The 16,102-nt window shown below is 35.0% G+C and overlaps 1 protein-coding gene across 2 annotated transcripts in view; it reads right to left on the bottom strand.

Moving 5' to 3' along the window:
• LOC129745575 (venom dipeptidyl peptidase 4) overlaps positions 1-16,102 on the bottom strand; it is an 810,441-nt gene that overhangs the window by 110,326 nt on the left and 684,013 nt on the right. For both annotated transcript variants that reach the window (XM_055738722.1, XM_055738721.1), the window contains one exon: positions 14,809-14,968. In XM_055738722.1, the coding sequence (XP_055594697.1) occupies positions 14,809-14,968 (160 nt within the window). The remainder of the gene's footprint in view (positions 1-14,808; positions 14,969-16,102) is intronic.

The raw sequence follows: 16,102 nt of genomic DNA, 5'->3' as shown, positions 1-16,102 counted from the left end.
GATTCTGCTTCCGCTTCTTCTGCTTCTTATATGTCTTTAGACCCAATCTTACTTTGGAATGACGGACAGCGCTGAGGAGAGATCTACGTTTTAGCCACACCCTGAACTAAGGCCGTTTTTTTCGTGGCGTAAGCACGCATGACTTTCCGGCCCAAAATTTTGTCCACCGGACCCGGTTTCCGCCGAGATTTTTTGTCCATACTTTCGAATCGAATTTCAGACTTCAATGTTTACTTCCTCTATTGTATTGTGAACGATATTTTTGCAATTTTCCGGGGAAATGCTTCTCATTTTCACGAAAATTATGAAAACTGGAACTCAAAATACACAGAATTTTAAGTTCAACTGTAAGCAATAAGGCCGGAACAAATTTCAAATCCTTCTTTTGTCACTCAGAGTTGGAACATCGCGAGGGGGGGATAATAAAAAATAATGCGAACACAAATAATATGAAACAATTTGCACAAAAGCTTGTATGCAACTAAATTGCACACGATATAATTGTACAAAACCTCTAAATCAAGTAATTTCTTATCGAAAAATTCAATAAAATCAAGAATACAAAAGGAGAAATAACTCCAATGTTCTAAAAAAAAATTGTTTGTCTTGTAATCTTTTGGATAGTAGAGTTTTTCACATGAATTTATAAAAAATACTTCAAACTTTATTCATTTCCCCTTTCGAGTTTTTGAAAATTTGAAAGGGGGGGGGGGGGTTTGACAAAAGAAGAAATTGATATTTGTTCCAGCCCAATACCCAGCAAAATCAGCTGTTTGAACGTCATCCGGAATGAGCAGAGTTGTATCAAAATCGTTCTTAGGCATAATGGGACAACCACTAATAACGCCAGAAAAACCCGAGATATTTTCATTCAAACTTGAAAAGCTATCCACTTTCCATTCATTTGAAACCATATAACCTACCACTTAGCGTGCGAGAAAACTTTCGAAACCTCGGCTCTCCGGCAGGCTATTAAGTCAATATGATGTTGGAGCAACTTGTTGAACATAAACATGCCGTTGTTTGACTTGTTTTACGAGGGCTAGTAGATCAAACGACTCCATTTCATAAACCATAGAGCAGGACAGAACAGAACAGAGCAGTAGCAAAAAAAAAGGCACATACATCTCATAACTTTCGCTCCATCAAGCAGTGCAAATTATAAGACGCCGAGCCGCAATATACGAGAACTCAGCAGAATAATCCAAGCTTTAAGGGAGCTGTTCCCCTTAGTCGGAAAAGCGGACGAGAAAACCGGCAGGAAACTCCTCCACATCCGCCTGTCATGCATGTTTTATCGCGTTGGAGGAAAAGTTTTGCTTTGTGTGTTGGCAAGCTCAGCTTTTCTCATGCTTACAACAGTGCCCCATGTTGGTATGGGAATATGTGGTCGTCATGAATGGCGAAGGAAGTGCTTGGACTGCTGCAGCTAAACGCAAAAGCACCACATTCTGCATGCCAGCTTCGCTTTACGATGACTGACTCCTTCTGACTTCCAAACTGCTCCATTAGCATTGGCTCGAACCTTGTACCTACCTTCATTGGGCTGCGCCAAGATGCCAGTCATTATTATCCCGTGATAGGAAACATTTAATTAATTATTCATCACTTTAGGAAATTGATTCAAATGCGAAAATTGGGATCTCAAATAGCTCAACCAAAGTCCTTCTTACTATGCATAGAAATATGAGCTAATCTCTGATACCTGGATGATGTTCGAGTTTCTGGCTAGTTACTATTTCTGGCACCGTTTAATGGCGTTGGGTGTCCCATATTGAAATTTTTTTTCCTGAAGTTTTATTTTAAAGATATCGTAAAAATTCACATATTTTAGAGAACCGGGAAAAACAAGTAGTTAACCTCACTGACTTTTTTCTCATCAGTTCAAATTCATGGTGGTTTTTCTGCACGCTGATCATGTATTCAAAATGGCTTAGAAATATTCTACTTTTTGCACCAAAATGGTAAAGAAATATTAATTCTAGTTTATAAATATTTTGTCAAATTAATCCATGAATTTCAAAACCTAGAGTTGGTGGACAAAAAACTGATTACATTTTTATTCAGCGCTATCAATTCAGCCAATGTTCTTAGCAGCTCGAAAAGTGAATTCTGTAAGTGAATTCTCTCTGGCAGGAGAAGGGGGTCTCAAACCATCGAACAAACATTGCCCGTACATTAATATGCTCCCATGCAAATTTGGTTCCATTTTCTCGATTAGGGTAAATGTACCCGACCTTGGCACCTAAGGCATGGTCTACCCTTTTTTTCAACATTCCAACCTTCCTGTTGAATGCACCATAGAACATTCTTTGAAGAATTTACTTGCTAACTTGCTTAGAGTTCAACAAAAATATGTTTTCTCTATGGAACTGTCATTAATGTGAGCAAAATGCATGCAAAGTACTCACTGCGGTGCTCCAATTACTTGGCCGCCGTACCAATTGTTTGCCGTTTCGATGATCCGATTCTTGGCCACCAGCAATGTGCAATAGATCTTTACCAACAATGCTCAATTGACAGTTAACATAATCGTTGGCTACTCTGAATATAAGGCCACTGACAGAATGACGTCAGCTGAGCGTAAAGTTCTATGCGACGATGGAACACCGGGCTTCACTCATACAACAAAAAGGCTTTTGAAAACATTGATGGAATTTGGTTGGAAGGGAAGCACAAAATAAGCTTTCATTTCAAAAAGTCGGAAGTCCAGAATTTCCGCAATTTTTTTTTAAATTTTAAAAACTTTAAACTTTTTACTCATTTAAAGAAAGTGATGATTATGAACACCTCAGGTTGTTTCTGAATATTTGTGTATGAACAAGAATCATTGATTATGAATGACAACCAAACCTTCATCAGGGGGCCCGTTTCAGAAACGAATTATGTCCACGAGTTGTTTGAACTTTCTCTTTTTTATTAACATTAAATCCCTTTGATGAAATCTAAACTAACATATTTTGTTAGCAAATTTTTTAAACTGAAAACTTCATAAAATTTCTCCAATATGTATACAGTAAATTATTAATGAAGGACTGATAAAATTTGAAAAAAGCCAATCAATCTAGGAAAAGTTTTTCAGATGGAATGGGCTTATCTTGACTAGCCCAGGTTTTCAACGTAGAGTTTTATCAGAAAGTTGGTGTGGTCCAGTTGCCTGAATATTGAGGTAAAATATCCGTATCTGGCCACGATTGATTCACATTCCTTATTTTTTAAAGAGATTTCACAGTTCACCATTTTTGCGAATTTTTTTGAGACAATTTCATCAAAATAAAATCCAATACGACTTGAACGAGAGTAATACTGAAAGGTTTGAGCCGTGTCAAATTGACGAGTTATTAAAAAAACGACTTGAACGTGGTTGTCGTCAAAGTGGTATTGTAATGTTGAATTGGAATATCTTATTTCGAACTTTTCTCATCGATTAGATTTTTCCAAATATTGGAAAAATTGCTTAGATTTTCTCAGTTTTTTTGGAGAATTTCCTGACTTCTATGCTAACTGAACAAATTCACGAATGCTAAGCCTTACGACCGATTCATTTACGACATTTCTATGGTTCTGTGCATCATGATGTGTTGTCATTTATAAATCATTGTTTAAATTATTCCTTTTGAGTTTGTATAGACCATAAGTTGATAGTAAAATATTCTAGGAGACTTGCGATTGCGACACATATGGTTATTTTCACTACCAAAAAACTATTTTCTAAGTTTGGCTTCATAAAGTAAGAAATTAAATAATTCCTTGAATGGTATTTTAAAATTTTGCCCTTTTGAATTTGTTAGCTGAGATTATGAGCTTCTAGCAAAAGCCATCTCGAATGCCCGGGGCGTTGCGCAGTGGTTTGACACGCCAAAAAGAACGTTAAAAATGTAAACCTTGCTAAAACATTTTTTTAATTCGACTCACATCTAATATTTCAAGGAATAATTGGAAAGAAAACGATATTTTTCTGAACTTCCAACTTCTGTTTCCAAGAATAAAATAAGAACAAAAATCCAAAAAATTAAATCTGAGTATATGGTTCTCAAATAATAGAAAACGATTCCAAAACTGAATTAATTATATATTTTATATACTAAAGTCATCAATTGCCATCGATCTAACAGTTTTTAGATAAGAAAATCATCTTAAGTCTTGTGAGTTGCTTAATTTCACTTAGTTTTTTTTTTATTTCGAACCACTGTATTCTGTAGGAGACCACGTGGTCTCTGTTCGGCAGACTGCAATGCAAATGCTGTTCGCACACATACCAATGTACCTTCGATTCATGGTTCCCAAATAGCGATTTTTGCATTTTCAATGCTTGGATATGACTTTTAATTAGTCGAATCACTTATGTTCTCCAACTTATTTCGAAGCTTAAGTTGATAGAAACGATCTTATCATACAACCCAATTAGTATGAAAACATTTGTGCCTAGTTTTAAATGATTTTTTAGGGAAAACTTTAGCCCAAAAATACCTCTTTAATGAACATGTATTTTTTCCAGCTTCCAACACTGGTGGTGTATTTCGATTGAAGTTGCATGCCAAGAAAAGGAACAAAATTAGTTTAAAATTTTAATTCAAAACCTAAATAAATATTCATTCTTTTGTCTTTCTAGTATTTTTTGATTTTTTGCTGAGTTTAACTGTAGGCATAAGTATTTATTGCAAATTTTTCAAATTAATATCCGCATTTGAAATCGCATGTGAATTTAACAGTTGCACTAGAAAGGTGAGTTCATCTGATTTTCATACGGTGATTTCCAACATAATTGCCTCGGATGCAGATCGAAAAAAATTAACTACTTTAATAAAATACAAATAATCGAAAAATTCGGTATGCACAAATTTGAAACAAATTATTCTCTTTGCAATTAAAATATATTCAAAATATTTTAGCTCAATTAGGACCTGAAAAACATGAAAAGACATATTGGCATGCCAAGAAAAGGACCATGCCAAAATAGGGCTCACTTACCCTAGTTATCGAGATATTTAAAAAATTGTATGAGTTACCCTCTTCCCACTTTTGATCGTTCCAGGGAGGGAATGGAAGGAGGGGTGCAAAACTATCGGAAAAACATGTCTTGTGCTCGAATACCCTCTCATGCTGAATTTGGGTTCTTTTGCTTTATTAGTTGTCGAGTTATGCTATAAAATTTGTATCGGAACCCCTCTGCCTATATATCCTCTACCTGGAAGCAGAGGAACAAGATCAAACATTCCAGGTATTCAAATACACTTCCAAGCCCAATTTTGTTCCATTTGCTCGATTGTATGATTGTCCCCATGTCATATTTGGTTCCATTTGTTAGATAAGTTCTTGGTTTATGCAAAACAATCGTATGTTATCTTCCCTAACTGTATCCTCAATTGAAGGAGAAATAAGTCTCAAATAAGACATTTTCAATAACCATCGTAAACAAGTCGGTATTGAGTGATTTTCTATTATTCGTTTACAACAAGCTTTTCCCAAAAAAAGTTGAATCGGATAGCATTTTAGTCAATTCGAAAATATGTCTCCAAATAGTTGAGAATATGCTAATTCGACATTTACGATTTGAGTGAACTGATTTACGAAAAATGGGCGATCCTTCCTTCTATCTTCCTTTGACCGGTTCGTGAATAGAAAATCTTACATATAGAGCTATAGCGCGAATCATATCAACTGATGAGTTAGCATCCTGGTAAGATACCGGACAGTCAACTCGGAGTCTTTAATTCTCGGTCGGAGATTTTTTTTTCGTTTCACTCAAATTACTTAAAATCGTATATTTTGCTTTTTGTGGGGAAATCGAATCGTTAAAATCTTGTCATTGTAGATGTATTGCATCCACTTTTGTAGCTATATGCTATTTTGGTAAGTTTAATACAATCTTTTCATCTGGTATATTTGTTTGAATAATTCTGTTGTTCCTGCGATATACCCTCTTAAATGTTTGCTGGGTATCGTACCCAAATACCCTTCCAAGCCAGATTTGGTTTCATTTGCTCAAATAATTTTCAAGCTATGCAATAAAAAAGGTATGAAAGGCTCTCTCTTTCCTTCCTGTATCTCCGTTGGAAGGAGAGAGAGGTCTGAAATAATTATAGGGCGAATTCTCGAATTCCACTTCCCTCCCATGCCAAATTCGGTTCCATTAGCTTGATTTGTTCTCCAGTTATGTGAAAAATTGTAAGATATGCCCCCACCCCCTTCTTTTCTCCCCACTAGAAAGAGGGAGGGGTTCCTAATATTCTGATTACATTCCTCGTACCCAAGTTCCCACCCTTGCCATGTTTAGTTTGATTTGTTTGACCAGTTCTCTAGATTTATTACTTTCATATGAGAGAACCCTCTCCCCCCTTGCAGAAAGAGGGAGGGTTATAGGAGCTTTCCCCGGCCTCCAATACCCTCATATGCCATCTTTCACGCAAATCGGTTCAGTACAGAGTGTTCATTTCCCGGCTTTTTTAGCGTTCCCGGGAATCGGGAAATCTGACGATCCTTTTCCCGGGAATTCCCGGGATTCCGGGAAAATTGAACATGTAGATTTCAACATGGTGATCTTAATCCTCTACTGCTTATGAATTCTTATCAATATCATATAATTAAATTTAAAGTTGAACCTAGTATTACAAAATATATCAAACTTTTTAATGCGTCAAAAATTCAATAAGCGAACCAAAGACCCAAAAACAAAGTACTTTAACCCGAAAACTGGTCTGATTCTAGCTACAAAAATTTGAATTAATTGAGAAAGATTTCTCACTATCCGTAGAAGTTAGTTAGCTAGACTGTTATTAATCGAACATCGTAAATTTTCAGATAACTATCCATTTGTTTAACAATATGTCATTTCTTTGCTGATGATTTTCTAACTGGGCAATTTCTAACTGGGATAGCATTTCTCAAATCGATCGATGCGCACTCTGGAATCGATATTGCGTACTGTTGGAAAAATTATCCAACCAACGAGATCGATCGTCCAGTAAGTATGGTCAGTGGTAGAACTATCATTTTCCTTGCTCAATATGATTCATTTTTCCAATTTAGATCGTGTAAATTTGTAGTAATTTAGAACATTTTACTGGCTTCGGGAATTCCCGGGAATCTTTAAGCGTTTCCCGGGATTCGGGAATTCCCGAATTTTTTTAATTCCCGGAAATTCCCGACCGGGAAATCCTGGGTAGGACACTCTAGTTCAGTAGTTTTCGAATCTATGTGGAACAGACAGACAAACAGAAATTCATTTTTATTTATAGATTTTGAATAAGTTAAATTTACTCTTGCTTTCGATAAAGAACAACGAATTTGTTCATTGTGTAAATTACTCCAATACAATATCTTATGAATCTCATAAAAATTACCAGAACATAGATTTGACAATGTAAAAACTGCCGTTTTAAAAATTGTTTTCACGTTAACAGATATTGCAGGTCTAGGCAACTGTAAAAATGTATAAGACCCATTCCAGCGTGACGTCACAACGTTCGCAAAACAATGTATTAGCAAAAGAAATCGTGACGTCACAACGCGCCGCATTTTCCACTTTTCTGTATTTTTTTACAAAACAGTATTTTTCTGCACTTCTATTCAATCAAATTTTATGAAAATTTCAGAAAAGTATCGATTCATTACAACCAACAAATCGCTGTTTTTGATTTTTTCAAATGTTGATTTAAATTTATTTTAGAGCGATTCAGTTTCGTGACGTCACAACGCGCCGATTTTTTAAAGCGCGGTTTTGCGAAGCGTTGTGACGTCACGAAATTTTATGGTCAGTTACATGAAATAAATCAAAGTATAATCTTGAAATTAATGCTTAATTTACTTAAAATGTTTAAACACTCAACAAATAATGTGATTTGGTGATGAAATCGATCCATTTATTCCCAAAAAATTAAGGGCATTGAATCTAAAAGACCCATACAAGGAGATAACGTTTGCATCACTGCGCACATCAATTTGATTCGATTTCTTTTTGTGCGATCATGTGATTATTATCTAGAAATAGACTAATACTAAGAAACATTTATTCTTGAAAGCGTTGGAATGTGTTTCTGAATATTTGTAATATTTAGTTACAAAGGAAAGGAAAAATAAATGATAATTTCAACTGAGGTCCTTGGAGCCAAAGGGGTATAAGTGACAAAATGGAAAAAAATCGAGATAACCATCTAGAAGGAATCCTTGACTGTCAAACGTCATATGCTATTTTAATCATAATCTTATTTCAATATTTTCTTATGTTTTGATCTCGTTGAAAATATCAGGCTAACTGAAAATTACTTTTTGTTTGGAGCCAAAGGGTACACGTGCAGCACTTATACCCCTTTGCCTCCAAGTAATTCACTTGTACCCAGAGCATCAATTTTTCAAACATCATAGTTGACGTGGTTGCTGATTTTCCTTCACCATCACGTTTCAGACCTCATTTGACTACCAGTCATGCTTCAAGGGACTGGAAAAGCTTGACTATCGTCATGGATTTCTGTTCACGTGACGCATGTTATTTTTCAAACGACGGTCGTCAAGCAAGATGACGGCGTCGGTTGAAAGCATTTGTGTATGATTCGAAAAATTTCGAGTATATGGATTGCTTGTTGGACTAATTGCCAGTATCGAGGACAAATGAAATTCAGATTTTAATAATACTACTAAACATTTTGAAAGGCTAGATAAAAAGCACAAATAAAAGAAGGATCGTACAGCCGCAAGGTCGATTTGTCCTTTTTAGTCCCTACGGAGTTCTCCTCGGTTGAGATAGTTGATGTTTGGTTCGATTTTATCCCGGGCCTTGACTACCCTGAACTGATCTCCAAAAACGGAAACTTAGGTGAAAACGTTTCCATTCCATTGTATGTCTATCTGAACCGAAACCCGGTAACGGGTTTCAGTTTCATTAATGGCATGGCATGACTAATGATGAACGTGTCCTTTTCGATGACGTCTTAGATTTTTTAAAATCTAAACAATATCCCGTCACAGTCAAAAAGACGACGACGGGCTGACGGCGACTATGATTTTTCCGACGCTTCATTTGACTAAAGGTTGAGGCAAGTTTGCTTGCTTGGTTACTCATTTGAAGGCGTCTGTTATGAATGCGACTGCTTTAATTTTTTCACAGTCACAGTTTTATGACTGATGACGGTGAAGTTTTTACGCTCTGCTTGTACCCCTTTGCCACCAACCCAAATGTCATTTCTAGTAAGAAGTGTTTTTTTCATCGGGACGGAAAAAAGGTTGGAATTTAATTTGCGTTTAAAAAAAATCATGTTTGAAAATTTACCATCAACAGTTAATTCTTTCATTACATTTTGTGATAATTCTAGTGAACAAAATATGATCAATTTTGTATTTTTCCTATTCTAACCCCAATAAATTAATTCCTAATTCCTGATTTCTGGTCATAATTATATGGAATGTGCTACAAATTTCGGGCTAGGCTCAATATGTATTGGTATGAGATGATTGGGTTTACGTTGAAGCGCTAGTCGTAAATGTACTTTTAAACATCAACTTATAATGAGCGGAAGTCTAATGTCCAATGTTCAATTTATCAGGAAAAGGCGCAGGAAACATGCAATGATTGAAAATTCGTAGAAAAATACCTCTTACATTTCTTATAATTATCTTGATGGAAAACTGTTATTTGAAGATAAATACTCCAACTGACTAGACAAAGTTTATCTTAAGATATGAAATCTCTCGATTAACTGTAACTATAAATTATTTGACTTTCACCTTATTAAGTCCCTATGTTTTCTGAATCATATCGACAACACAAAATTACCTGAAAATGGAAATTTGTTGGTGGCAAAGGGGTATAAGTGAATTTATTTGGTGGCAAAGGGGTATAAGTGCATGTGTTTGGAGCCAAAGGGGTATAAGTGCAAAAATCAAAAATCATGTGTCGCTCCAATAAACTTCAAATAAACGTTGTTTTTTCTAAAAAATTAAGTCAAATGATTTGTTTATATTTTAGAAGATCAAACTCATTGAAAAATTTTATGAAAAATATTTATGGAATTTATTGGAACATAACGAACTTTAAGTGCTTTTTTCTCAAAATTAGCTTTTATGCACTTATACCCCTTTGGTTCCAAGGGCCTCAAGTGCATTCAATCTCTTAAAAGTAAGTTAATAAACACTAGAGTGCCTAAATCAGCCGACTTATGAAAATCTTATAAGTTGCAAGCTAACATTCATCCTAGGCCTAGCACAAAGTCCAGTGCCACATTTTGGGGATCGGACCACGGAAAAAAGTGGCGCAATGAGCCTAATATTTGTATGGAATTATGAGAAATTTTGTTTGGAAGGAACATGAAAACCCGGTTTTGCACCAATTTCTAAAGTAAATACCTATCGGCTGATTTGTTATCACTATAGTCATTCACAAAGCTTTCGTTATGACAAAGAGTTTATTCAAAGGTCCTATTTCGAGAAGGGTTTGGTAAAAAAAGATTTTAAAAAATATTCTTCTGAAGGGTCAATTACAAAAAATACATGAATGGTCGTTAATCAACGCTCATATATTCGTTTTTGAAGCTTAATAATTGTTTTATGATATTTTTAATCGAAATGCGTTCTTCAGATGAAATATTGTCATAATTAAAGCTTTGAAACACTAATATTAAAAGAAAAAAATCGGTTGATAAAGACCAAAATTATTGGTGAAAAACTATTTTTCCACGTAATTCAATACAAACGTCAGGTTTTTTGCACGACCCCTTTACTTAGTGTATAATCTTGCCCTCATTTTGCATGAGACCCTGTGCTAGCACCTTCACATTTCAATTTTGTAATTCAGTTAAAAGTCTCTTCGTGGGATTTAATGTGAATACGGGGATCGATTTGGATTTTCTAGTAACATTCTTTGAGGTAGAAATTCTCAGTTTTTTTTTTAAATAATTTGATGAGATTTTTATTTTCCAATGAAGTCTTATAAAAATGTTTGAAAGAAAAAGATTATCTATAAAATTCACCATGTTTTAAGATTTTTTAATCTCATTGCTTTTATTCTATGGATTCTATGTTATTTTGTTTGAACATAATGCCAGCATGTAGTAGAAGCTATTAGAGCGTTGTTCTTTTTGCATTTTTTTTTTAATCAAACTACCTGCCAGTTTTTATTCAAATCACACATAACTACCTCCTGTATGATTCACAAATATTCTTCTAAAAAATTGATGAGGATTTCATGTATATGATAGTTTGTTTATTCTAGAATTAAATATTCAAAAAGCGAAATTTTATATTTTTTTTATTAGAGAGGTTTTAAAATAACCGCCTTCATTCGAAAAAAAAAATTGTTTCCTAATTTCGTTAAATACTTGATAATTAAATTACTTCATTGAAGCGTATTCTTATATAAAACTTGCTTTGAAGAAATACTTTAATAGTGTTGAAGTAATAAGTAATGAACGTTTCCGAAAAAAAGTAAATCAATGTTCGTGACGTCACAACGCATTCTTTACCCGAGTACAACTCACAACCTTCTAAACCGATTTGAATTCTGAAAATTGCATTGAATTCCTCTCAAAAAGTTTGAAAAGATCCCTCTTTTTTGACAAAGTGTGACGTTTAAAGGATTCATAAACTGGAAAACAGTAGAATTTTCGTGACTTCACAACGCTTAAAAATAGATACCTTTATCACCGATTCTAGAGCGTGATCTTGCTGTAATCATTCTTAATCTAATATCATGCTTAAAAATGGCTTTTTTACAATCATTTTGCCATAATCTTTTTATAAAAATCTAGATTTTTGACAAAGTTATGTTTCAAATAAAGAATAATTGCAAAATTCAATTTAATTGCATACCAAATTTTTAAATTTCAACGACAACATACTCAATTCTAAAAAAGGTAACTGATTATCTTTTGACAGAGATGTTAAAATAGCGAGTCTACATACTCGCACTTTGCCCTTCTTTGCACAAAGATTTTATTTCGTTAAACTCAAATTGCAATGATGCTATCGATAGTTCAACTCGGAAAGCATCAGAAAGTAAGCTTCGGGTAAACTCGGCAGGAGTAAACAGCAATCGGGGGCAGCGTTGCCAGATTGGAAACCGCTCAAGAAGTCCGTTTCACAAAAATCGAAAAATGTACTGATTTCGGCAAAACAAAACTTGATGACCTTTCGATCCGTAGCTCCGTAGAAATGCTCAAAATCCGTAGAACTACGGAGAAATCCGTAGATCTGGCAAGGCTGATCGGGGGAAACATCAGCGAAGCGAACGTACAGTTCTGCGAATTCAAAATTCAAATCGTTTTCGTTCGGCAGCCGAACACATCAATCGGACAACGCATGAGGGCATGGCTAAAAGTGATAGATACAAGGGAACGGGAAACGAGCGAGAGAAGGGTTCGAAGTTCGAAGTGCGAGACAATGTTCACTCGGTCCGTCGGGCAATGATCGCTCGTGTGCATTCGTGTGCGGTAAGCTTCGTTCTGGTGTTTCGTTGGTGTGATTTATTCCTGCGAGGCATGGAAAACATCAATGCAGAACTGTACTCTTCGTTTTGTGTGCAATCACGTAATGATTGGAACGAAGATAAAATCAATCTGCACACAACAAGTTAAACTAGGAAGAAATCAGCCGAATGATTCTTTCCGAAGCGAGTTTACGCACCTCTGTCTTTTGATGGAAAGTTTATTTATTGTCAACTTTCAATATATTTGTTAACTTGAAAACATTTTTCGTTTACTTCTTAGCATGTTGACCGGCAAAAAACGCCAGATTGAAGATCCGGATGCATATAAAAAAACCTCATTTGGGATCGGGTGTTGATGTGCTGCTGATGATGCTGCGTGTGTGATGTAATTCCAAACAAAGTGTCGAAAAATATATTGAAACTTTTCAACACCGAATACTTCTAATTATTCTTATTAGACGTGACATTTCCTGTTTTCAGAAGACCTTCTTATGGAAAGCAACAACATCTCACTGAAGCAGATATTCATCTGAAGAATTCATTTGCGTTATAAGATAATCTGATGATTTTCAAAGATTTTTCTCATGGCGTCAGTTCATAAGAAAATCTTATGGCGTTCATAATAGTATTTTTCTGAGTATAGATCCTTGTAAACATAGAATGACAGTTTTTGACGTCGAAATGAATTGATGATGAGATATGATTAACATTCGTGGCATCATTTTATCTTCCTATATTATAATGTAAATTTTATTTAAATTTTTAAGAAAAAGCGGTTTTTGAGTCATCTCAAAAGATATGGAAAACAATCAATTTTTTTACATAGATTTTCTGAATTTACGAAAAAAAAATATTGCTTGAGTCCACCTATTGACAAATTTTGCATTTATTTCAAGCCACCGTACGTTGATAAAGCGTAGTTCTTTTAGAAATGGGACAGTTACGAATGCGTGTATCTCAAAAACCATTCGTTTGATCGAAATACTTTCTATGAAGAAAATGAAGGTAATGTTATGATATTTCCTGAAAAAATTTCAAAAAAATTATTTATCGTTTTTTGTTAGAGAAATTTCTATTTTATTCTTCGTATCTCCCACTGGCCGGCGCACACTTTTTTCAGTCATGATATTGATCAGTTTTTCCAACTTATACTTCGTCAAATCTATATTTTAGGAGACTTCTTCCTCCTTCTTCAATTTCTGATACTTTTTGGTCCAATACTTCTCTTTTAAAAGTAACTGGAAGCATTTTAGTGGATACAGTAGTTTCGAAATGAACAAATTTGATTATTTTTGATCACATTTTTGAACGTTTTTAATGGAATTTCTTCTGGCAAAGTCTGACAATAACGAAGTAAAACCATAATAAGATGTTATAAAAAGATAAAATCGGTTAGTATAAATCGTAGGTTGCGGGTGGTACATACAGATTACTCTTTTTAGGCTTTTAACAACAGCGAAAACCAAAGTTTCGTTTTGAAATATTTGTTTTTTTTTTCGCAGGAGCAGAATTTTAGCAAATCTTTATAATTTTATACAAAATAACCAGCAAATACATACTTTAATATGCTCGGGATCTTGCAACGAGCAGATATGGTGTAGGATTCAAACGCTGGAATTTATTTAAAATAGGGTATTTCATAAGTTTTGTCGATCATCAGAAATCATTTGTCCCATAGCCTCGGTGCCGGGGTTACAGCTTACGAGCTCTGGAACTAGCAAAAAATGGTTGTTTGAGGTTGGGTTTGAATGAGTTATCATTAGGCAACACTTTCAGCTTATCGGAGAAAATTGTTTTGGACATTTCAGCTATCTACTCTTAGTTTTTCGCTTATTGAAAATTAAAAATACTGGTATGAGACTTGACTTCCCAGATTACCCTCAACCGTAGTTGCCGATCATGTGCTTCACTCCAATGCTTGATTTGAACTTTGTGGACATTATTGACAGTGGTTGCATACTTATCCACCACAAAAACTCAGTAATTCTTTGAATAATCAACGGTTTTGTCAGCTAACAATTTGATACTGACGAATTTTAAAGGAAACTGTGCAAAATTATTTTTTTCTTCTTCTCTTGCATCGTACATAACTCAAAAACGCGTAAATTTAAAATTTTGAAAAAAATAGGTCGAATAGTACTTTTTACAGGCAACAAAACGCTGTCAAAATTTTGAATATCCGATAACTAGTAAACGAGCTATTAGCAAATGAAAGTGTCCCATTTCTAAAAGAACTAAGCTTTATCACATGAAATGTGGCTTTGTGTTGTCATCAAATTTAAGTAATTTCATATAAAATGTTCTGCTATCGATGTTTTAACAATCCAACTATTCTAAATAATCGGCAACCCTGCAAAAATGAAAAAAAAGTGGTGGTCTCTTGACCAACTTACCGCAACGAGCGGATCTCCGGGTATAGATTGATATCGCCGTTGGCCATGCCGTACCAGGAAAACTGTTGCTCCTGTACCTGGGAGTCGTTGAACGTTCCGTACAGCATCAGGTGGCCATCGTTCGACAGCCAGATCGCCTTGTTGCTTTGTAAAATCTCCTCTGGGATATGACGGTTTGGTGGGTGGTGAAATGGCAGAAGGGAGGATTCCGCCAAAACAAGCACATTCGCAGTGAAGAAAAATTCCGCCCGCACACGATGGCCGGAGTCACGCAGCCCGATTCGAACCGGAGCCAGAGTTTAGTCCAGACAGACGGCGTTGGTAAAGTTGATGCAGAAGTTTTCCATATGGAGAAAGTTTTGAAACAAATGAGAAATGGGAAGGAAACATAAATTAGTGCTACCGTTATAAACATGTTTCGTGTAATGAAGAGGCTTAGGTATGTTTTTGGGTAGAAAAATGAGGGCCGGAAAATTTCACTTCCTATTATTTTTTAAATCTTCCTTCTCCTTAAGTTTTTCACGCGGGTTTGAGGTTTTGCTACAAATTATGCAACAGATTTGAGTGAGATTGAATGCGATGGGGAAAAAGGCTGTGTATGTTTACTTTCGAGTTTTATGCAACCTTTTGTTACAGGCGCAAATAAAATGATTACCTAGTAGGGAGTTGAACTTGCTTGCTCTTGAAAGTTGATTAATGAACCTTGTATACATACCGAATATTTGGAATTCCAAATTCAATTCAACTAAAAAATCCAGATTTGATGAATTTTAATAAATGTTTAACTATCTGTGTATTACCGAAAATGTTAATTCTAGTTCTGGTGATGTTCGAAAAATCGACCGAAAGACAAAATGGTTCTTAGAAATAGAAACAACCTGTTAAAAGTTTTTAAAGGCGGCTTTCAATAAAGAAGCTCAAGAATTTTTGGCGCAAGATCGTTTTTATCAATTTCTACCCATCGTTAACTAGGGTAACATACAACACTTTTCAACTTCAATGACTTCTCCGAAAATCATATCCACAGTCAATCATACAGATCATGCAGGAATTGATGCAGTCAAAAACATTATTGGTTTCTTCAACTATTATTATTTTTTCCAAAAATATACTGTTGACACAGCCACAGATGTCCGAACTATCTCCCATCGCTCTTTTTTTTTTTTTTTAATATGTCTTTATTTGTTGTATTTGTACCAATTCATCATTACGTTTATATTACATTGTAACATTAAATTAGGTGTTCAGCTCAATAATGAACTGTACAGAGCCCTATAGATATCTAGATACTAAA

The sequence above is a fragment of the Uranotaenia lowii genome, chromosome 2, assembly GCF_029784155.1.
Source record: "Uranotaenia lowii strain MFRU-FL chromosome 2, ASM2978415v1, whole genome shotgun sequence".
Taxonomy (NCBI): Eukaryota; Metazoa; Arthropoda; class Insecta; order Diptera; family Culicidae; genus Uranotaenia; species Uranotaenia lowii.
Note: the sequence above shows the minus strand (reverse complement) of the source record. Positions and strands in the feature narration are given on the sequence as shown.